Here is a 24,178-nt window from a genome sequence, read left to right as displayed (position 1 = left end):
AATATTGAGATAGCTTAATATTGTCGAAACTATTTCTTTCAAATCAGTTCTAACCAGCAAAAGTTGCTAAAACACAGGTAATATATCTCTTTGTGAGGGAAATGGGTGGTTAAAAATGCGATATATAAAAGAATTATCTTGTTTGAATTATAACAGTAACAAATAGATAATATAATTTCTATATCTTCAAATACTCATCCAGATACGTTTTGAACAATTATTTTAATATTCTTTAAATACTATTTCCACTTCTTTAAAGCTTGGATTTTCTGCCAGATGTGTATGATTTGAAAAGAACTGCAAGAGTGAGTTTTGCAAACTGACCTAATTGCAGCAGCCATGGAAATACATAGCTTAAGTACTTCTAAGTAGTTTTATTTGTGGCCCCATAACATTTCAATGAGTAGTTTTAAGTGTGCCTAATTATGTTCAGATATATACTCTAACAGCTTAAACAGTATAAATATATGAGCATATTTAATTAGAAGAAATAATATAATATTAACTCTAAAGAAGAATATTTTTAGCTCAGGGATGAAATGAGGGGTCCTTGGTGCTCTCTGAGCTTGATTTTTTCCTTACATTTCATTACCCAAACTAGGTAATATCATCAGTACTAGCACTAAACATAATGATTTTGAATAAAAATAAAACATAAATATAAGTTCAACTCAAAAATTATTTTCTTAGAGATTCAATGTGCTTTAAGAGATCTTTTATAAAATATTATATTTTCCTCCATACAAGAAAAATATTATAGGTAGATGAGAAGTCTCCCCAAAGATTCCTGACTTGTTTTAGTGACATACCACCTGCCCAACCAACTGCATAATTCTTTCCAAATCAATTACAGATCTTTCAGAGAGGCATAAAACAGTTGTAATAGAAGGAAGGCCTTAGGGGGCGTGGCCATGACCGTGGTGGGGTAAGGACCTTTCCTTCACTTCACAGGGCTTAATAATGAAGATTTATGAGGATTAATGCTGTTTGGAATGCACCGTTATGGATGAAAGTTAATAAATCATGAAGTGGAAGTGTTAATAGCCCAGCAGACTGAATTTAAAACTGGTAGGTCATCTGAAACTGCTTGAATTAAGGAGTTTTTACTGCGTGGGATGACCGAACTGGCAGACACAAGGAGTTTGGAATAAACTGCTGTCTTTTGCTTTCCTTATTATAATTATCGTGTTCTGTGTTAAATGCTGAGGCTAAGGAATATCAAAGACTGAATTTGCTAATGAGAAGAATTTTAATTGAAGAGATCGATCTTTTGTGTTGGACTGACTGGCTGATTGGCTGAAGAAGATTTTATTAGGTGGTATAATTTTTTTATTATTTTCTTTTGAGAGGAAATTAATAGCTTGTTTATATTACAGAAAACAAAAAAAGGACTTTGTTTTGAAGTTCAAGCTGGTTTGTTTTTTTTTTCTCTCTGCCGACGTGGAGAAAAAATGGCGCTGATTAAGCTGTGAGGTAATTGTGTTTCTTTGTGGAGTGAATATGACTCATAAGTTACTGATAAGCTACTAACGAGTGCAAATAAGCCGTTTCGCTTCAATTAAAAGATTGTCGTCCTTGATCTTCATCAAGACCCTCTGTAAAATTGGTTTGACTGCTGTCCTTTGATCTTCACTAAGACTCTTTGAAAATTGGAATCCCAGTTTGAGAAATTTTTGTTTTTTTTTTTTCAAAATGACTCAACAACTTTCAGAAAAGCAGCAAATTGCTGCAGCTTTAAATAAAATTGGGGAAAAAATAGCAGCACTATCAGAGCGTATAGATAATTTGACATTTAAACTGACATCTGAAATGCAAAATTTAAAGCAAGATATGAATGATAACTTTGCTAAACAAAAGAGGAAATGTCAATGATTAAAGATGAAATGGAGCAGCTGCATGTGCATGAGGCAAAAGTAGATCGGCAAATTGGCAAAATATTTTATAAAATGAGCAGCAAGATAAGAGAATTTGTCTTTTGGAAGAAGAGATGAGGAAATATAATTTTGTTATCAGAGGAATCTCGGAAGAAAGGAGGATAAATTGAAACAGCGGGTTTTGAAATGGATTAATGATTTGGATCGCAACTTACGTTCACAATAGCAGACCTGGCAAGTGTTTTAGAATTGGATATAGGAGGCAAAATGGTTCTAACAGGAATGTGCTTGTCAGGTTCGCAAATCTTGGTGATAAGTTGGAAGTTATGGCCAAGTTAAGAGAGTTGGGAGATGCTTTGAAGTTTGAAGGGAAGACTATTCAAGTCTTCCCGGATATATCAAGAGAAGAAAGGGCATGGAGATTTTTTTTAAAACCAATTACAAAAGTTTTGAGAGATAATGGAATTAAATACAATTGGAGGCCACCACAACAATTGAAATTTTTTATAAAGGAAGGATCGTACAATCACCCCAGATATAGATGCATTATTATATTTACGGAGCTTGGACTGATTGAGATGGAGGATTTAATGGAGATAAAAGATCAAATGCTTCAGATGGGTGGAACATACGTGGAAACATCAATCTCAGAAGAAGAAAAAGGGGCTATTGGAGGGCAAGACTCCAAAGGGTTAAAGAGGAAAGAAATATCACCTGTGTTGGTTGAACAGAAGAAGAGTCGTGAGGATACAGTAGGAGAAGAAGCAGATAAGAGTCTTGGAAAATATGAAGCTGAATGCGGGTCATCGCTATCTTTTTTTTTGAGTGATGAATTTAAATAGACAGCCGAAAAGAAGTCCCCCGGGCATTGGCACGCCCCCTCTCCCCCATTCTCTTTATAGAGGCGAAACCGATGAGGATGTGGGGGAAGAAGATTGTTTGTACTTTATTGTTTGTTTTTTTTTTTGTTTTTTTTCTGTTTTCTTATTGTTGTTTATATGGTAGTTTAATGTCGGGTGGTGGGGGGCACAGAAAGGAAGATGCGGGGATAGGATTAAAAAATTTATATTTTAAATGGGAGTTATAAAAATAATGTCATGGAATGTGAAGGGTACAGGAATCAGATTAAAGAAGAAGATTGGAGCTTAAGATTAAAAGGATTTACCAGACATTTTATTTTTACAAGAAACCCATCAGAAATCTGAAGATTCAAATAGAATGTATATAAAAGGTATGCAAATATATGAAAAAGCATTTGGAACTTCAAAAGCTAGAGGAGTTGCAACACTGATATCAGATAGGGTGTACTTTGAAAAACATAAGGTAATTTTGGATGAAGATGGAAGATATGTAATAATTGTTGGAAATCTTAATGAGGAAAAAGTGACACTTGTTAATTTATATTTACAGAATGAAAACAAAGAGAATTTCTTGAAAAATAACAAAAATTTTGGAGAATGAAAGTGTAGGAAAGTAATTGTGGCTGGGGATTTTAATTTAATCAGAGATAAAATAGACAGTACTAATCCCACCGCTGTGGAGGAGCAAATAAAATGGGGATTTTAAATATGTGGATGCTTGAAGCAGGCGTGGTTGATGTGGAGAGAGGTTAAAGGAATTGAGAGAGTATACACTTTTTTCTAAGATATATAATACATATTCTAGAATTGATTATATTTTTCTTTCTAAAGATTTGTTGAATAATGTGGATAAGGTAGATGTAGAATTTTTAAAGATTCTGATCATGCAGAAGTTATGGTGGACTTAGATTTTAATTTTGAGAAAAAGAAGCTATTGGAGATATGACGAGAAATTGTATAAAAATGAAAAGGATAAAAATGGATACTTAAAAATTGGAGGAAAGTTGGAGATTAAATGATAAGGAGGTTAAATTTGAAATTGTTTGGGATGCGATGAAAGCGGTGTTTAGAGGAGAGTATTAAATTATCAAGTAGGAAATATAAAAATTATAAAATTAAAATGGAAAGAGATAAAAATCAGATTAAAGAATTGGAAAATCAATTTTGCTTACTAAAGAAAAAAATTCTTCAGGAGCTTAATATGTTAAGAAATAAAATGATAGAAGAAGATACAGAGTTAGTAAAAGAAATTTGAGATTTTTAAATAGGAATTTTTGAATTTAGTAATAGAAATTCTAAATTATTGGCAAAGATGGCGAAAGATAAAAGAGAGAAGAGAGAAATTGGAGTTTTGATAGATGATAGAGGTATAAGATGTTATAAAATTAGAGAAATGTGAAGTGGTTAGAAACTTTTTCAGAATCTATATTCAAAGAAACCAATTAATCGGGAAAATTGCAAAGTTATTTAGAAAAGTATGTGGTGAAAATTGATCAAACATATAAGGAATTGATGGAAGAAGATATAACACAAGATGAGATTAATGGAATAATACAAAAATTAAAATTAGGGAAAGCTCCAGGTGAGGATGGATTACCTGTTGAGTTTTATAAAGAATTTAAAGAATTAATAATACCAAGATTGCAAAAATTATTCAATGGAATATTACATGGTGGGAAGTACCTTCGTCATGGAATAGAACGGTGATATCCCTAATTCCTAAACCAGATAAAGATTTAGAAAGGATTGAGTCCTATCGGCCCATTTCTTTAATTAATCAGGATGCAAAGATATTTACTGCTATTATAAGTAATAGATTAAATAGATTTATAGATAGATATATAAGTTATAATCAAGTAGGTTTTGTGAAGGGTAGATACATGAGTGATATTGTTAGAAGAGTATTAAATATTATAGATGTAGCTGAATATAATGGTGATAAAATTGGTATAGTATCATTGGATATTTTTAAAGCTTTTGATTCTGTACAATGGGAAACAATTAAAGTAATTGTGGAGGCTTTAGGCTTTGGTAATAAGTTTATACATGTTATTTCAAAATTGTACCAAAAGAGCAGTGCAAGAGTGAAGGTGAATGGAATATTAACTGAAGAGATAAAATTAGAAGCTGGTACGAGACAAGGATGTCCCTGTCCCCAACATTATTTTTATTGGCTATGGAAATATTGACAAAATGATAGAAAAGATGAAGAATTAGAAGGATATAAGGGTATAAGATAAATTTGTATCGGATGATACTTTAATTATTTTGAAAAATGTAGAAAGATTTGAAAAGATATATAAGCATTTGATAGAATTTGAAGAAATGACAGGATTGAAAGTAAATTGGTCAAAGTCAGAATTATTGATGGATAGTAATGGTAATGAGTCTGAGAATATGCAAGAGCAATTTGGGATAAGGATTAAAACACATTGAAATATTTGGGTATAGTGCTTTCACTTAAGGTTAAAGAATTGAAAAACTTAATTATGATGTGGTGATTAACGAAATTGAGAAGAAGATAGATAAATATAAAATTTTAAAGTTGTCTTGGTTTGGTAGAATTGCAATGTGTAAGATGATGTTGCTGCCCAAGTTCAACTTTTTATTCGAGATGCTACCACTAAATTTGACAGAGAAAGATATTGAAGGATATCAGAAAAACTGGATAAATTTTGCAATGGTAGCAAAAGACCCAGATTAGTGAAGAAAATGTGGTATCAAAATCAAAAGGAAGGTGGATTAGGAATCCCCAAATTATTTAATTATTACTGTGCGTATGGTATCCGGATAGTGGTAAAAATACTTAAAGGTGAAGATAATTATTGGAGAGATTTAGAGTTAAGGGATATAGAAATTTGGATCAAGGTGGTTTTAGATAAAGCAAATTTAAAATGTGTAAGTAGAAGTTATTGGTTAAAGGGATTAAGTAAAAATGTGGAACAAATTTGTTAAAATTTTAATTCGGATATAATCTTTTGGGGAGACAACTGGAATTTGGCGATTAAAAATAATATAAAAGCGTAATGAAGTGATTAAAGAGGAAAATATAGAAATTATTAGAGATTGGATAAAAGTTATGGAAATGAAAGGAGGAATAAAGAAATTATTGAAAAATTAGGGTTAAGTTGGTTTGAAAAATACAGATAGAAAAATGGACAAAAAACTAAAGGAAAATTATTCGATAAATAGATGTGAACTGAATTTGAATATTTAGTATCTCCGATTATGAAAGATGAAATTGGGCTAAAGGGACTCGTTAGTAGGGTTTATAAGATTATAAATTCTGATGAAAAATTACAAAGAGTGATGAGGACAAATTGGGAAAAAGATCTTAATATTGAAATACCAGAATCAGATTGGAATGTGAATTGGAAGAGTAGAATTATGAGAACTTTATCTATAAGGATTAAAGAGCACAATTATAAAGTTGTTTGGAAATGGTATTTGACTCCAGTAAGATTGTCACAAATGGATAAAAAATTAGTAAAAATGTTGGAGATGTGAGTTGGAATTGGGGACTTATGAACATATGTGGTATAATTGTGATAAGGTTAAAAAGTTTTGGCAACAATTGGAGAAAATGATATTTGAAATGATGGGGAAAGTAATAACATTGAGAGTGGAAACTATATTATTGTTGGTAATTAAGGAAATAGAATTAACAAAATATGAAAAAGAATTGATTAGAATTATGATTATAATAGGTAGAATTATAATAGCTAGATATTGGAAATTGGATGTGATTTTTAGAATAGAAGAGTGGAATTCTGAAATGTGGAAATTAGCTTTAAATGATAAAATGACATGTGATATTAAAATTAGAAGTGGTGTGTATAAAGAAGATATTTTCTGGAAGACTTGGAAACCATTTGTGGACTTTGCGCTTGGAACATTGGACGCTTCAGTACCTGTACCTCGAGAACGTGGATTTTGGCAATCATGAGGATATATTTGCATATCTGGTCACTCCTCCCTCGTCTGATGATTTCCCAGTTCAGCTCAGTGTTCACGCAGAAGAGACGTGTCAGCCTCCGCTTTATTTTAAGTGTATTTCACCTACTGGACTGTTTTACTGTTTTATTACTTCGTTAAAGGTTTTCTTCTTACTGAATGTCTTACATGATTTATGGGGGAGGGGGGAGGTTTGTACTGTTGCCAGGGTTCGGCTGGACATTACAGGTTTAGGAGGAGATAGTCTTTCAAACAGACGTTTGAACTGATTTGGTGCATGAATGTAATGGAAGTTGCCTGCTTCGCATTCCATCCAGAAGATTGACAGAGGGAGAATATCGAAAATGAAACTACACGTGGCCAAGGAGGAAGACGACATTGGATTATGACTGTTTGAACTCTGGTGGGAGGAGGGGTCAGGAGAGGATATGGCGTCTATGTTTATAGTATACCTTCAGTTCTGGCTTAGCTTCCTTTGCAATCTGACGTGTTTAGTAAAAATTACCAATCTCTTCAAACTGATGGAGTTGGGTCTTTATTTTCTTAAACATTGATCGGAGGCAAGCTGACATTAAGCCAGAACTCAAAAAAAAATCAGTCATCCAGGATTACAACCTAGGGGATTGAAAACTTTTTTTTTGAACGATGTTGGAGCATGAATGTGAACTGATAGTGAGGAACTGCCAGAGCCATTAATCACAGCTGGCAGACATCTCATCCCAGGAATTTTCCAAAGGAGCTGATAAGAAATCTTTTCTGGGGAAAAAGCCAACCTCAGAAGATGAGCCGGAGGAGATGGGAGCAGGCTTGGCAGCCACATCGTACCCTCCCAAGTATTCAGGATTTTCTGCAGAGTGGCTGGAGAAACTACAAATAGAGGAGAGATGGGAGAAGGCCAAACTGGATTTTGGAAAACTTCCAGACCCAGGGGAGCTACAATCCGGAGTTACAAGACGTAAGCAGGAAAAGAAACTCTCAGATTAGCAACGTGAACAGTTAATTAAGGATGAGTTACAAATCGCAGAAGCCATCAGACTGTATTGTGAGGTGATAGAGCAACTGGCAGACCGTGAAAGGTATGAGGTCCCCACCAGAATCCCTGGAGGGAGGGGGAAAAAGTGGAAAGAGAATTTTTGACAGCCACCGGGGGAGCGGCATACAGCGGAGAAATTCTGGAGGAATGAGAGTCTGAGCTGCGTTCTCCAGGGGCTGCAGATTTTGATAGAGGCCGAGGAACCCCTGCTGGACATATGTTGCCTCGCAGAAGGAAAAAACCTAAAATTCCCTCAATTCTCGGGAAGTTTGATGGGGACCCTAAGGAATTAGGGTTATTCCAGGCTATGGTGGACAGCCACATGGAGGAGTGAGGTGAAGATTATCTGTCAGAAGCCTCTAAAGTGAGAAGCCAAGTCTTGAGTGGAAGGGCGGCTTCCTGGTACTTGTCCTTCTACCAAGAGAATTCCCCTCTTCTGAGGAACTACCACCACTTTATGGCAGCCCTGAGAATGAGATTTGAGGACCCCTTGATAGAGCAGAAGGCCAAGATCTGCATGAGGTCCATCAGACAAGGGAGGAGACCAGTGGCTGACTACAACCAAGAATTCAGCGATCTGGTGCCTCTCATGAGAGGGTGGTCGGAAGTGGCTCTTTTGGACATATATAAAGACGGCTTAAACGGGGATTTATATAAGTTGTGCAGAGCCCGAGCATCCCCGACTACCCTGCATGGCTGGTACACCCTGGCAGCAGAAATGGAGATCGATCTAGCCAAGGACCGCCTGCAAAGTGATCGCGCTTAGAAGCAGACCCCAACTCAGTTCCAGAGAGGACCACTCAAGGATTTTGACGCAGCGGAAGGTGGGAAGAAGAAAACCACGGGCTGTTTCAGATGTGGAAAGGAAGGCCACTGAGCAGCTGATTGTCACGCAAAGCTGGCGCCAAAGACGACCCCTAGTGGCAGAAAAGCAACGGTGCAGGCGGAAACTAAAACGCGAGAGGTCGCAAAGATGGGAGCAGATGTCGTCAAGAACGCTCCTCCCATCGAGGAGAAACTAGGGACTCCTTCCGGTTCAGATGATAGCGAGCCATCTTCGGAATCAGACGAGGATCTCCTGGTGAGTTGGAAAGGGGCCCCCCTTACCGTTCCAGTGAAACTGTGCGTCCCATCCTTGGGAATGCAGGGGGAAATGCTAGCCCTCTTAGACTCTGGGTGTACCCGATGTATCATCAGCCCTGAGGTGGTGGAGAAAATGGAACTAAAGCTAAAAACGTTGAGCAGGCCCATAGCATTTTGCCAGCTAGATGGGTCGGTGGCGGGGGGAGGCCCAGCCCACTTTGTAACAGAACCCATAGAGCTGACCATAGGAGACCACCGAGAAATCATAAACTTTATTGTGGCCCCAGGGATGGACCAGCCACTCGTACTGGGTCTCTCGTGGCTCCAGAAATGGAACCCGAAAATAAACTGGAGAACGGGGGTGTTGCGACTCCGCACAAGGGCGCAAAAGAAGGAGAAGATAACTTTAAAACCCCCTGACCCCGAACCCGCTGAGATACTGGGGTCGATGTTTGAACGGATGGAGCGAGAGGAAAAAATTCCTAAAGAGTACTGGGACCTATGAGAGATGTTTAGTGAAAAGGCCTCTTGACATGCTACCTCCCTATAGGCCTATAGACTGTGCTATAGACATCCTTCCAGGGGTGAAACTCCTGAAACCAAAATCATACCCCATGACCCAGAAAGAATTGGGAGAATTGCGAAACTTTATAGACAAAAATTTAGAGCGAGGATTCATTCAACTGACCAGGCCTCGGGTTGCAGCGCCAGTCATGTTCCGGGAAAAGAAAGATGGCACTTTTTGCTTAATAGTGGACTATAGAAACTTAAATTGGGTGTGCGTGGAGAATGTGTACCCCATGCCTCTTACGAAGGATATGCTTGCCCACTTAGCCAAAGAAAAATTCTTCACCAAACTGGACTTACGTGAAGCCTATTACTGAGTGCGCATAAAAGAAGGGGATGAATGGAAAACGGCGTTCAATTGTCCCCCTTGCTTCCAATTCTGAGTTCTTCCTTTTGGATTGCAAGGGGCCCCTGCAGTTTTCATGCAACTAATAAATGAAGTGCTCCATGAACATTTGTTTAAAGGGGTTCTTGTTTATTATGATGACATTCTTATCTACACAGAGACCATGGAGGAGCACGTGGAGCTAGTAAGAGGAGTACTCAAAAAATTACTGGCCAGTGAGCTTTATGCAAAATTGTCTAAATGTGAATTTCATCAAATGAAAATCGATTACCTGGGATACCGTATTTCCTCTGAGGGCTTGGAGATGGATCCTGCAAAAGTCCAGGCAGTATTAGAGTGGGCACCCCCTTACATTCGTAAACAGTTACAAAGTTTCCTGGGTTTTGCTAACTTCTATCGCCAGTTCATTCCCTCGTTTGTTGACATTGCCCTGCCAATCACCAATCTCCTCAAAACAAAAGGGAATACTAAGCCCAAACCTTCCTTACCACTGGAGTGGTCAATGGAGTGTCAGGCTGCTTTTGAAAAGTTGAAGCGGTTGTTTGTCGCCGAGCCAGTCCTCAAGCACCCTGACATGGAGTCCCCATTCGTGGTTCAAGCAGATGCTAGTGATGTGGCAGTCGGAGCGGTTTTATTCCAAAACAATGTGAAAGGTGAGCTTCAACCGTGCATGTACACATCTCGTAAGCTGACTGAAACAGAGCAAAGATGGGCCATCTGGGAGAAAGAAGCTTTTGCAGTGCACTGGGCTCTCCGAACATGGAGACAATTCTTGGAGGGGGCCAAACACCCTTTCAAAGTGTGGACTGATCATAAAAACTTAGAGGCCCTGAAAACTCCCAGAAAACTATTGCCAAAGCAAGCTCGATGGGCCCAATACTTTTAACTTTTCCTTGCGATACATTCCAGGGGAAAAGAACTTCCTGGCTGACGCCCTTTCCCGTTTACCTCAGTACAATAGTACGTGCAAGGAAATGGTGCACCCTATACTCCCAGTTCAACAACTAGCTGCCCCGGCAATTACCCGTAACCAAGCACAAACCGATGCATCACTACCGGATGATCTCACCAAGTTGCTGAAGGAAGAACAAGGACGACTGGTACTTAGCCCATTTGCACGAGTGCACTCTTTGCAATGAACTAGCTTGGGTGGGGTCAAAGTTGTACGTCCCTGCATCTCTGAGGGAGGTCATACTTCTATGCTGCCATGATGCTAAAATGGCTGGACATTTTGGGTTTGTGAAAACATTACACCTCCTGAAAAGACAATTTTGGTGGCCAGGGTTTAAAAAGGACATTGAATCTTATATAGCGAGTTGCCCTGTTTGTGCAGCAGCTAAAAGACCACCAGGAAAGCCACCTGGTTTGCTTCAAACAGTAGCCCGGCCAGGAGCCCCATGGAAAGAAATATCTGTGGATTTCATAGTGGAGTTACCCAAAAGTGGAAGCAATACAGTGATCTGAGTAGTTACGGACCTGTTCTCCAAACAAGTGCGCTTCATCCCATGTTCTAAAATACCTTCTTCAAAAACTTTGGCAAAGCTGTTTGTGCAACACATCTGCAGACTACATGGAGTTTTGGAACGGATAATCTCAGACCGGGGGGGTGCAATTCACTTCTCAAATTTGGAAAGAATTTTTGCGGCTGATAGGCTCCGCCCAAGGATTAAGCTCCTCCCACCATCCTCAAACTAATGGGGGTTGTGAATGCTCGAACTCGGTACTGGAACAATATCTAAGATGTTACATTAATTATCAACAAGATAATTGGGCGGATCTACTACCTTTTGCTGAAGTAGCCTACAATAATTCTGTTCATAGCAGCACAGGGTTCACCCCATTCAAAGTGGCTTCAGGTCAAGAATTTGTCCCCATTCCTGAACTGCCCAAAGAAAAACCATTGATTCCATCACTGGCTGAATGGATAGAGCAATTGCAAAGTACATGGAAAATTACACGCAAAGCAATAGACGATGCACATCGCGCTCACAAGAAACAAGCAGATAAAAAGAGAGTTCCTGAGAAAAAATTCCAAGTAGGAGATAAAGTTTTCTTGTCCACTAAATATTTGCAAACTACACAGAAATCAAAAAAACCTGGACCCAAATATGTGGGACCATTCCCCATTGTGAAAATCATTAATCTAGTGACTGTAAACTAGAACTGCCAAAAACTTTGAGAAGAATTCACCCAGTTTTTCACATTAGCTTTGTCAAACCTGAACACACATCCCCCCTTAGGGCTAATCCTACTAAGCCCCCAGTACCGATCCTCATAGAAGGGGAAGAACATTTTGAAGTTAAAGAAATCCTAGACTCTAGAAAATATAGAAATAAAATCCAATATTTGGTAGCTTGGAAACACTTTCCTCTATCACAAGCAGAATGGGTTAACAAAGAAGATGTTCGTGCCCCCCCAAAAGCCAGCACAATTTTATGACAAATATACTGATAAACCCTAACATTTCTCTTTTCTTTTCCAGGACTAACATCCTTTTTTTCGAAGGAGAGCCGAATGTCAACCTCCGCTTTATTTTAAGTGTATTTCACCTACTGGACTGTTTTACTGTTTTATTACTTCGTTAAAGGTTTTCTTCTTACTGAGTGTCTTACATGATTTATGGGGGAGGGGGAAGGTTTGTACTGTTGCCAGCGTTCGGCTGATCATTACAGGTGTAGGAGGAGATAGTCTTTCAAACAGACGTTTGAACTGATTTGGCGCATGAATGTAATGGAAGTTGCCTGCTTCGCATTCCATCCAGAAGATTGACAGAATATCGGAAGTGAAACTACACGTGGCCAAGGAGGAAGACGACATTGGATTATGACTGTTTGAACTCTGGTGGGAAGAGGGGTCAGGAGAGGATATGGCGTCTATGTTTATAGTATACCTTCAGTTCTGGCTTAGCTTCCTTTGCAATCTGACGTGTTTAGTAAAAATTACCAATCTCTTCAAACTGATGGAGTTGGGTCTTTATTTTCTTAAACATTGATCGGAGGCAAGCTGACATTAAGCCAGAACTCAAAAAAAAATCAGTCATCCAGGATTACAACCTAGGGGATTGAAAACTTTTTTTTTGAACGATGTTGGAGCATGAATGTGAACTGATAGTGAGGAACTGCCAGAGCCATTAATTGCCTCATAGCTGGCAGACATCTCATCCCAGGAATTTTCCAAAGGAGCTGATAAGAAATACCTTCAGTTCTGGCTTAGCTTACTTTGCAGTCTGACGTGTTTAGTAAAAATTACCAATCTCTTCAAATTGATGGAGTTGGGTCTTTATTTTCTTAAACATTGATCGGAGGCAAGGTGACAAGACGTCTTGGAGCGAGCTGTGCCTTTGGGCTGGATTCTCCAATTGTGAGCTTTACAAAAATACTTTTTGTCTTCAGTGCATCACTTCAGTGATCAGGCAGCTTTTTGTCCACTGATTAGCTGCCTCCTTTCCAGCTTTGATCAGCCGAGGTCTCAGTTAGCAGTAAGGGCCTAGATTTAGGATCAGGCTCCTTGGCGAGTGGAGGCCCAGGCAGAAGGGCGGAAGGGGACTCAGTCACTGCCCAGTGGTATCTGGGGCATACTGTGAAGCGGACGGAGCACAGGAAGTGTGATTTGAGTCCCGGCAGGAGCTACCCATTGCAGATCCGCCTGCCTATACTAAAAGAAAGAGTCTTGTGTGCCCTCCTCTACCCAGCGGACCACAGTGGGTGGCAAAGGGAGCTGGTCCTGGTTCTTCCCCAATTCCACAGCTGCGCTCATCTGGACAGAGAGCAGCAGCAAGGGGAGATGCAACTGCATCTAAGAGCAGTAGAGGTTCCAAAATGGCTGACAAGGATGCAAAATGGCACCAAAAGGCTATAGAAAAAGAGCTGGCTAAGATCCAAAAGGCTAAGAAAATTCTGGATCAGGGAGGTTCCCCTATGGGAGGGGCAGAGATTTCCTGCCCTCAGGAAGAAAGACCATTGGCTCCTGTTAATGATCCAGGGCCTCTGCAAACAGCTTCTTACAGGGAATGGTCGCCAGATGGCTCCAGAGAGTCATGCAACTCTATCCAACCTTAGGAGAGGTTTGGATAGAGTTGAAGACTTTTCTCTTGCAAGCACTAACTTGCCTGCAGCGGGATCAGTGGAGCTTATCCCTCCTCCAAGAGCCGGGCCAGGCGTATCAACAGGCAAAGCCCATGATTCAGGAGGTTTGGCTGCATTCTCGGTATCTTACTTCTCTTGCTCCTTCCATGAGGAGTGGGGAGTCCTCGGCTGAGGAAGAGGAATTCCAGACGTTTTCAGAAGATGAAGGGCTGAATCCGGATCCATCGCCTTTCACAGGCCTTTTTAAGCCGGATTTATTTAAGTCATTGCTGTGTAAGGCTAAGGCCATAACGAATTTGGATCCTGACCAAGTTTCAGAATCGACCCAGAGTCCTGGGGATTCAGGTCATTTGCTTTTTTCCCCAGCCCACGGTGGAAACTGAGGTAATTCCATCACCCAAATTATTTTTGGATGTGGTTTAAAGACAATGGACCAATCCAGGAGCTGGCATACTTCCCTCTAGATCTGAAAGGAAGCTTTACAATGTAGCCTCAGATCTTTCTGAAGCATTGGAGGTACCCATGGTGGACAAACCTGTGGGTGCCATGACTTCAGTAGCACTCTTGACTGCTGAGGCAATAGATTGTTTGAAGGCAGAGGACAAAAAGGCTGAATTGTCCTTACAAAAGGCCCACCAGGCTGCTGCCTGGTCAATTAAGGCTACCACATCAGCATCTTTCTTCAATAGGGCTTCCTTGCTCTGGCTTCACCAGATGCAGGAGAGGATTCCCCCAGAGGATATGAGAATTCATCAGGATATAAATAAGCTGGTGGCTGCACCTGAGTTTTCAGCAGATGCCACCTTGAATGTGGCCAAGTTCGCATCCAGATCATTAGCCTCTTCAGTAATAGTCTGTTGCCTGCTATGGTTTAAGCATTGGCAGGCTGACAATAAAAACAAGTGGAAGTTGGCTTCGGCCCGTGTCATGGGCAATAATTTGTTTGGGGAAGCCCTCGACCCAATCCTGGTGGAGACTAAGGGCAGGGACAAAACCATGCTGTCTCTTTACCGGAGGGGAGACAGAACATTCTCACCTTATTTTAGGAGGCAATCATTTCGTACTCCAGAGTTGGGAGTCAAATACCAACAATTTTAACATAACATAACATAACATCAGAGTTGGAAGGGACCTTGGAGGCCTTCTAGTCCAACCCCCTGCCCAGGCAGGAAACCCTACACCATCTCAGTCAGATGGTTATCCAACATTTTCTTAAAAATTTCCAGTGTTGGAGCATTCACAACTTCCAGAGGCCATATTCAGGCAGACAGGACAGACAGACGAAGAGGTCTGAGTTTCAGAGCCACCAGCAGTTTCAGGGCAAGCGACCCTTTCGTGGAGCAGGAAATCGCCTCTATCGTTGTTCAAAATGACTGCATCTTCCTCGTGGAGCAGGAAGTCGCCTCTAGCGTTGTTCAAAATGACTGCAAATCGGCTCAGCCTCCATTTCCATCAATGGGAGGCTACTACATCAGACAAATGGGTACTCAGCACAGTGCAATCAGGTTTGGCTGTGGAGTTTTTCTCCACCCCCACCCCCACAGTTTTTTATCAGCTGCCCTGTCTCCAGGGATGCAGCCAAAAGAAACCTGATGGACTCAGCGATTCAGAATCTGTTGGAGATCCAAGCAATTCAACCTGTCCCTCAGGAAGAACAGGAACAAGGCTTCTATTCAATACTGTTCTTAGTGCAAAAGAGCTCCGGGGGTGCAGAGCTATTCTAGACCTCAAATGTCTGAACAAGTGTCTGGAATACAAACACTTCAAAATGCAGTCATTTCAATCAATACTGGGGAGTATATGACAGGGCGACTTCCTCACCTCCATAGACCTCACAGAGGGATATCTCCATATTCCCATCAGACCTGCTCACAGATAGTTCTTCTGTTTTTCATATGCAGAAAGGCACTATCAGTACAAGGCCGTGCCATTTGGCGTGTCATCAGCATCAAGAGCCTTTACAAAGATATGGGCAGCTCTCCTTTGATCCATACCAATCAGGGTCCAATGTTACCTGGGCGACATACTGATTCAGTTCTTGTCAGCAGTCCAGGCAGAGGCAGACCTAAGGATCACAATCCAGATCCTACAAGATCATGGCTTTTCAATAAACAACAGGAAAAGTCATTTTTCTCCAATCACCAGATTGCTTTATCTGGGAGCCATAATAGACACATCCGTATGCATGGTCTCTCTCTCTCTCTCTCTCTCTCTCTCTCTCTCTCTCTCTCTCTCTCTCTGGAGAGACAGGACAGCTTGCAACAATTAGCAAGGTGCATGATGGCCATGGGCACAGTACCACTTGCACTCCTGTCGCAGCTCCTGAGGAAGTTGATGTTGTGCATTTCCATCATACCGTGGGCATGACTACACACCAGAGCGTTGGAATGGTTTCTCCTGGTATACCAACAATCCGGCAGGAGCAACTCCCTGGACAGGGTAAGAGTTCCCGTACAAGTACTACAGTCACTTCGGTGGTGGAGGTCACAGGCCCTCACCAGGGGATGCCTGTTCAAGGAGCCAGACCATCTGACCATCAAGACAGATGCCAGCCTTTATGGTTGGGGTGCCCATTGCCAGTCACAGATCACACAGGGCTGGTGGACCCAGGCAAACCGGTCTCACAAAATCAATTGGCTGGAGTTCCGGGTGGTTTATCTGGCCCTCAAGAGCTTCAAGGAAACCACAGTGGAACAACACGTTTTGGTCTTAACAGACAACGTGACAGCCAACATCAATTGCCAAGGGGTGACTCATTCCAGGCCCCTCATGGCAGTGGCAGATTGTCTGGGACATTGGGCGGAAAGACATCTTCAGTCCATAAGGACAGAGCTCATGTCTGGAGTCCTGAATGTGCAGGCAGATTGTCTCAGCAGGGTGACAGTGGACCATTGGCGTCTGCATCCAGCACTTTTCCAGGAGCTGACAGTTCGTTACGGGAGGCTAGTTATAGATCTGTTTGCCTCTCCAGAAAACACCCGCCAAGATTCTTCAGCAGGTTCAGGTCATGTGGGGGGGCGGAAAGGATGGATGCCCTACGCAGTCCATGGCCTCCGGGCCTTTTATATGCCTTTCCTCATCTTGCCTTAATTCCAGCAGTCATCAGGAAGGTACGGTAAAGGGGGAGGTGATCCTGTTAGCTCCTTATTGGCCCAGGAGACCATGGTTTGCCGACCTGGTCCATCTGTCAGTGGGACAAACCTGGAGGATACTGCGAGACAGAATATACCTCAGCCAAGGGGACTTGGTCCATCCGGAGCCTCAGTGGTTCCAACACCACCTGGTGCTGGAGTGGAGGTTCCTGAGGTGGGAGAATTTCTTCCCCAGGGTCATCCAAATTATCCAAGCCTCCAGATGACAGTCCACGGACAGGATGTATAATGTGACCTGGAAGGCATTTTGCTCCTGGTACTCTATCTAGATCAGAGTCTGATACCTCAGAGATTTCAATGGCACAGATCCTGGAGTTCCTCCAGGAGGGATTAGACAAAGGTTTAACACCCAATATCATCCGAAGACAGATAGCAGCACTGTCTTCCATTTTATCATGTGGAGGTTCAGAGTCACTTACTAAGCATCCCAGAGTGGGCAGATTCCTCAGGGGTGCCTCTAACTAGATCCCACCTGGGATCTAACTAAGGTTTTACAGGCCCTCACGGAGAGTCCCTTTGAGCCATTAATATCAGCCAGTCTATGTTTCTTCTCATTGAAGGTGGCCTTCCTAGTAGCGATTACATTGGCCAGGAGGATTTCGAAGCTGACGGCTCTTTCCGTGAAACAGGAACTCTGCATCTTCCAAACGGACAGGATAGTTCTATGTTTGGACCCTTCTTTCATCCCTAAAGTCAATTCATGGTTTCATAAGGCACAGAAGTTGATAAGTTGATCTTGCACAACTTCTGTCCAGGCCCGAGACATGCCCTAGAGCAGAGATGGCATATGTTGGATGTTAGAAAGGCCCTCCATATCTACATCAAATGCACGTCTTCCTTCAGGAAGATGGAATCCTTGTTTATTTCCTTTCAACCATCTACACTAGTACATAGAGTCATGCTGGGTGGTTGGATTAGATCTTGCATTGCCAAGGTATATGAGGTTCAGAACCTACCAACACCTAGACACATAACAGCACATTCCACCAGAAGCATGGCCACGACGGCAGCATGGGCGACACAAGCCTCTATTGAGGAAGTGTGCAGAGCAGCTACATGGTCCTCCACATCTCCATTTATTTGGCACTAGAAATTGGACTCCTTTGCCTCGGCGGAGGCAGCCTTTAGGAGGTGAGTGTCGAAGGGAACTTAGGACCAGATTGCTCCCACCCATAGAAGAGAGGCCGGCTTTGGTATGTCCCATTTCTGGATGCTCTCATTCCAACTCTAGGGAGAATGGGTGTTGGTCAGGGGTGAAATGCTCCCGGATCGGACCAGCTCACGCGATCCGGTAGTGATTGCGGCTGCTGGTTCGGAGGACCGGTAGCAAAAATCCCTGGCCCCGCCCCCCAACCTCTGCTGACCCCATCATCTGCAGAGGTTTTTTTTTTTTTTTACTTTTAAAAGCCGGTTTTGCTTCAGCTGAAACATGCCTTTAAAAGTAAGAAAAAGCCTTTGAGGATCCCGCCCCTCAGCTGAGATCGGCAGAGACTTTAAACTTTAAAAAAAAATAATTTAAAGTCTCCTCTGGCGATCTCACCTGAGTTCCTCATCAGCAGAACCTTAGTTGTACTCTTACTTGTAGAAAACATGTTTTCTACAAGTAAGAGTAGAGATTCTAAGGCACGTACGTGATTACTGATGAACGCATGGCTCTTTTTCCAGCCCGAAAGCAGTTTCACTTTCAGCCAGACAGAATCAATCGCTTAGCTAATCTATTTCCTCGGTGATCAACTGGCTGGCTTTGCTGGCTGAGGAACTCTGGGATTTGAAGTCCACAATAAAATAAAATAAAATAATAAAATAAAATAAAATATTGTGCAGCCTTCTGAGATTTGGTGTGTTTCTGTAGTGTTTCACTCTAACTATACAAACACACAAAGTCTCAGAAAGCTGTATGTGGCATTTTGTGTGTGTGTGTGTCTGAGTTGTGTGTGTGTGTTGTGTGTGTGTAAAGTGTGAAAGTTGGTTTTTGAGCTTTTTGTGGTTGTGTGAAGTGTGAAGTGTACCTGCTTTTACATTGTGTGTGAGTCAGTTGTGTTGTGTTGTGTGTGTGTGTAAAGTGTGAAAGTACCTCTTACTGTTTTTTATACTTTATTAATTATTTTTATTATTTATTGTTATTGGCCACGCCCACCCAGTCATCTGACCACCAAGCCATGCCCACCAATTAAGCCATGCCCACAGAACCGGTAGGGAAAATTTTTAGATTTCACCCCTGGTGTTGGTCCTACCTGAACACCATTTCTAGTAGAGCTGAAAGAGAGCATCCAGCCCTACCCTTACTAACATCTGGTCCACAGTCTGGGAGGGGTTACTATTTTACAGATCACATGTCTATTCATTGCTATGCTTTCGCTGAGCTGGGAAATCACCAGACGAGGGAGGAGTGACTAGATATGCAAATAAAGATCACGTGCTCAGTCTCCATGCAGAAGATATAGAGCTACTACCCATTCCTGTATGCTCTCTTCCAGCTCTAGTAGAAATGGTGTTCAGGTAGGACCAACACACATTTTATTTAATTATCTTGATTTCTTTGTTTTTAATTGTTTCAACTTTAGAGTAGATTTTATAAGCAGATCAGGATCTATTGGAATGGAGGGCCATAGCTAATTTAACTAGCTATACAATTTTACAGACTGCCCATGGTCTTATGAATTAGGCAGCCATAACAATTTCAAATAAATAACCCTCTATATCAGGGATGAAATCTAAAAATGTTCCCTACCAATTCTGTGGGCATGGATTAATTGGTGGGCATGGCTTGGTGGTCAGATGACCAGATGGGCGTGGCCAATAACAATAAATAATAAAAATAATAAACAAAGTACACGAAACAATAAGAGGTACCAAAAACCAACTTTCACACTTTACACACACATACAACACAACAGACTCACACAGAAAGTAAAAGCAGCTGCACCTCACCCAAAATGACCCCTGCAACAAGCAAGGTTTTTACACAGCCACAAAAAGCTCAAAAACCAACTTTCACACTTTACACACACACAACACAACACAACTGACTGACACACACACACACACACACACACACAAAATGCCACATACAGCTTTGTGAAATTGTGTGTTTGTGTAGATAGAGTGAAACACTACAGAAACATACCAAATCTCAGAAAGCTGCACAAATATTTTATTATTTTATTTTATTTATATTTTTTAGATAAAAGCAGCTAAATTTAAAACTTCCTTAACTTTAAATTGCTGTCTAAAAAAAACTTTAAAAAACCCAATTAACTATTTTTTAAAGCTCCCCCCCCCGCCCCAATTACTTACCCAATTGGAGGCAGGCAGATTGAGTTGCTCATCAATGAGATGGATTGCAGGCAGGCAGATTCAGTTGCTAGCTTATGCAATTGATTGCAGCAGCCGAAGCAAGGCTTAGTGAGCCCGAAAGAAGCAGCAATTAGGCAAGTGGAGACCGGGTGATTACTTGGGCATGGGCAAGGGCTATTGTAAGAGGTTGTAAAAAATGATTTTAAAAGCCTGTGACGATCAGGCAACTCAGCTGGGATCGCCGGAGGAAAAAAAGCTTTTAAAAGGCTCCTCTGACGAGTTGCCCGATCGCCAGAACCTCTTAAAAGGATTTTTTTAACAACCTCTTTGGCTGAAGAGTTTGTAGAAACATGCTTTTAAAGGTTTTGGCAATCAGGCAACTCAGCTGGGATTGCCAGAGGAGCCTTTTAAAAGTTTTTTTTTACAACCTCTTCAGCCGAAGAGGTTGTTAAAAAAAAGCTTTTAAAGGGTTCTGATGATCCCAGCTGAGCCGCTTGATCATCAAAGGCTTTTTTTTACTTTTAAAAGCATTTTTTCGGCCGAAGAAAAAATGCTTTTAAAAGTAAAAAAAACACCCTCTAATGATCACATGGCTCAGCTGGGGCAGGAAGCGGGGCCAGGGATTTTTCCTACTGGTTTTCCGAACCACCCACCGCCATCGCTACCGGATCAGGTGATCTGGTCTGAACCGGGAGCATTTCACCCCTGCTCTCTATATATAAATAAGCTACTGCTTATTAAAAAATAGGGCAATCCAATACCACTGGTTCCAGTGATGAAAGCTAATGGGTTGTAGCAGCAATGAATTAAAAGTGGAAGACCCAAGTTCTAGTACACTCCTTTTCAGAAAATTTATCCTACTAGGATAAAACTTAAAGACTCCTATTGGATATTGAAATGAATATAAAGTTGGCATAAATGGATTTTTTTGTAGCTGACAAGAATGTTGCTGTTTTTCTAAAGAAAGGGGCTACTGACATCTTTTGTTGTTGTTAGTTGCGAAGTTGTGTCTGACCCATCGCGACCCCATTGGCAACGTTCCTCCAGGCTTTCCTGTCCTCTACCATCCTCTGGAGTCCACTTAAGCTCATACCTACTGCTTCAGTGACTCCATCCAGCCACTTCTGGTTGGTGGGGCTCTTGAAGGTGTGTCTTTTCTGCTATAATGGTCTCCCCCCCCCCCCCCACAAACATTCTTCCTCTGGATATTAGGATGGACTCAACCTTACTGGCCTTTTGTAAGGCTCAGTAGATCTGTTTCTCAGGCATGGGTACATGAAAGGATCCATCTCCTGGATATATTAGTTTTTGTTGCCTATGTAATTTCCTTGGTTGCTATGAATTTTAGTTTTTGTTTTTATTATTACTGGATACTTATTTTTCTAGAAAATTTTTGCCTAGAAAGCATGTAATTAATATTTCTCTGATCAAGCGCAATTAGTAGTGACTTCACAAACATATTCATTTAGTTTTTATGTCAACAATACAGATTTGCCACTGAATTCTTTTGTACTTTTTAAAAACATACACTTGAATACTGCCTTGAAATTTCCTATTGTTTTCCCATCCAGGTACAGTTATTATGGAGTCAATGTATTCCCAGCTTTTCAAGATCAGCCAACTTTAGCTAAGAGCTGCTACGTAATTTGGAAAAAAATATATAATATTGTTCTGATTTAATGATATCATTGATTCCTTTTCTTTTATGAATAATAGTAATTATTCACACTCCTAAGCACTACTAGAGATTGACAATGCATTGTATGCAGTCATATATGTTTGCTTGGAATGTCAGTAGTTATATACCTCTATGCTTAGAAGTAGAGGCTAATTGAGTTAAATGAAGCTTCCTTGGAATAGATTTCCAAGCATGGGAATATGCTCTGTTAACACAAAAAGATTTATGAAAAAAAAAAGCAATGGTAAATATACCATATCATTCTAGGTGTTGGTTGCTCATATTAGTCAGAAATGTGTACTTATGAAAAATTGGACAGATAGAAATATCAGATCTGTAGACTTTTATTTCTCTACATTCTAATCACTATTTCATTGTACCATTGAAAGTCAGATAACGTTCCAAGCTAGAATGACATGTTTTGGCATTATTTAGAAAATATTGTCTAGTAAGACAAGAGAGCAGGGGAAATAACTATTCTAAATATATCCACACATTGATGTTGTATAGGTTTATTTATTCAAATATTAGTTTATAAAAATAATGTAAAAAATTACTATAATAATGCTACTTAATTGAAATTTCTTATATATGTACAAACAGGAAACCTCGATCTGTCTCTCAGCTGGTTGCACAACAGGTTACCCAGCAATTTGTGTCTCCTACACAATCAAAAAAAGAAAAAAAAGACAAAGTAGAAAAAGAAAAAAGTGAAAAAGAAACTACTACCAAAAAGAACAGTCATAAGAAAACCAGGTAAAATTTATGCTGTTTGGGGTTGTTCAAAATAGATAAATAAATATTAAATTGTCATCTTCATTTTCTTAGAAAATGATAATAAAAGCTAAATATGTTGATCAAACACAGAAAATAAATAAAATGTGTAAAATCAAAAAGGAGATCTATAAACTTTCCCATATTGTCTATCCCTGTGGTTTTTAAATTGTGTATGTTACACAGGGACACTGCAGGATATTTTGTATTTTCAGGGAAAACATATAATATTCAAGATCTATCAAATACTGCAGAAACTACTACCTAGAGATAGGTCAGGGTTCTGGTCTAGAAGTGTCATGAAAACTACTGAGGCACTAAGTGCTCCGTGAATCAAAAATCTGGGAACCTATGAACTATACTAAATAAAACTATATTTATGCCTATCTGAAACTCAACTCAGTATATATATATTTATGTATATAAATATTGGACCTTGCTAGTTTATGATGTTATATGTTTAGTTAGGATATTCCACAGTAATTAAAAAATAACATTTGATGTTATTTCCTATCACATGGCTTCACAAAGTGATGTAAGTCATGAACCAAGGTGAGTAAGCCATACCACAATAAGTGTATATGTTCCATTACAAGGCATTATATAACCTAATTCCCAGTTTGTTTCAGAGTACACTTTCGCTACCAAATGTGGTGCATGAGTAACATAAATTATGTTTCAGAAGCTTTGACCCAGGTTCTCCATTTTCCAAATACACCTTAACTAAAATACTCTGAAATTTTTGCTACTTGAATAACTGGATTTGCCTCATGCCATCCCATTCAGACTCTTAGTAGCTTCAATAATATAGGCATGAGACTGTGTCCATTATTAAATAAAATTTTGGGGGATGAATTAAGTAAAATATTTATAAAAGGTAAATATGTCTTTAGTAAAGATAATTTTTTATTAGATTTAATATGTTTGGTTGATTGCCATTATTATTTCAGAAGATTTTCTGGTAAATAAGCTTTCAGTATTTCCAGTATCCTAGATTTCTCTAAACCCCATTTAATAGCATGCAATAAAAAAAACTTTTTTCCTCTTTTCTCCTAATGTAAAATTTAGAAGCATTAATTGAAACAAAATACTTTTTTAAGAATGCAAAAGTATAGAATTTGTTGCTACAAAATTACTAGAGATATTGGATACATTTATAAAGGATACCTATATTAGTGGTTATACAATGAGCCAGTTTAGATATAACATATTGGTACTTATTAAGATAAATATGAACAATGACTGCTTACCTTTATGTTATGCCCATTATTTTCTTTTTCTCAATGCTCATGTACTTTGTGCTGTAACTATGTTTAATACATTTAAAAATCAAATCAGCAAGCTGCAGTTTTCAAGTTTGGAATACACAAATGAACATATGATATCGTATTGCACATTCAAATAAATTTCTGAAGTTGATAGTTCTTAGTGTTTTTGTTTGGCTAAAATAAAAACTGATTAATTAATCCACAATT

At 40.0% G+C, this 24,178-nt stretch overlaps 1 protein-coding gene across 3 annotated transcripts in view; it reads left to right on the top strand.

The window, feature by feature from the left end:
• The window catches only part of YAF2 (YY1 associated factor 2), a 153,986-nt gene that overhangs the window by 113,111 nt on the left and 16,697 nt on the right, over window positions 1-24,178 (top strand). For all 3 annotated transcript variants that reach the window (XM_058190143.1, XM_058190141.1, XM_058190142.1), the window contains one exon: window positions 22,533-22,685. In XM_058190143.1, coding sequence (XP_058046126.1) covers window positions 22,533-22,685 — 153 coding nt within the window. The remainder of the gene's footprint in view (window positions 1-22,532; window positions 22,686-24,178) is intronic.

This window comes from Ahaetulla prasina, chromosome 7 (genome assembly GCF_028640845.1).
Source record: "Ahaetulla prasina isolate Xishuangbanna chromosome 7, ASM2864084v1, whole genome shotgun sequence".
NCBI classification, from domain to species: domain Eukaryota; kingdom Metazoa; phylum Chordata; class Lepidosauria; order Squamata; family Colubridae; genus Ahaetulla; species Ahaetulla prasina.
The sequence above is the reverse complement of the archived record's forward strand: the minus strand, read 5'-3'. Positions and strand labels throughout refer to the sequence as shown.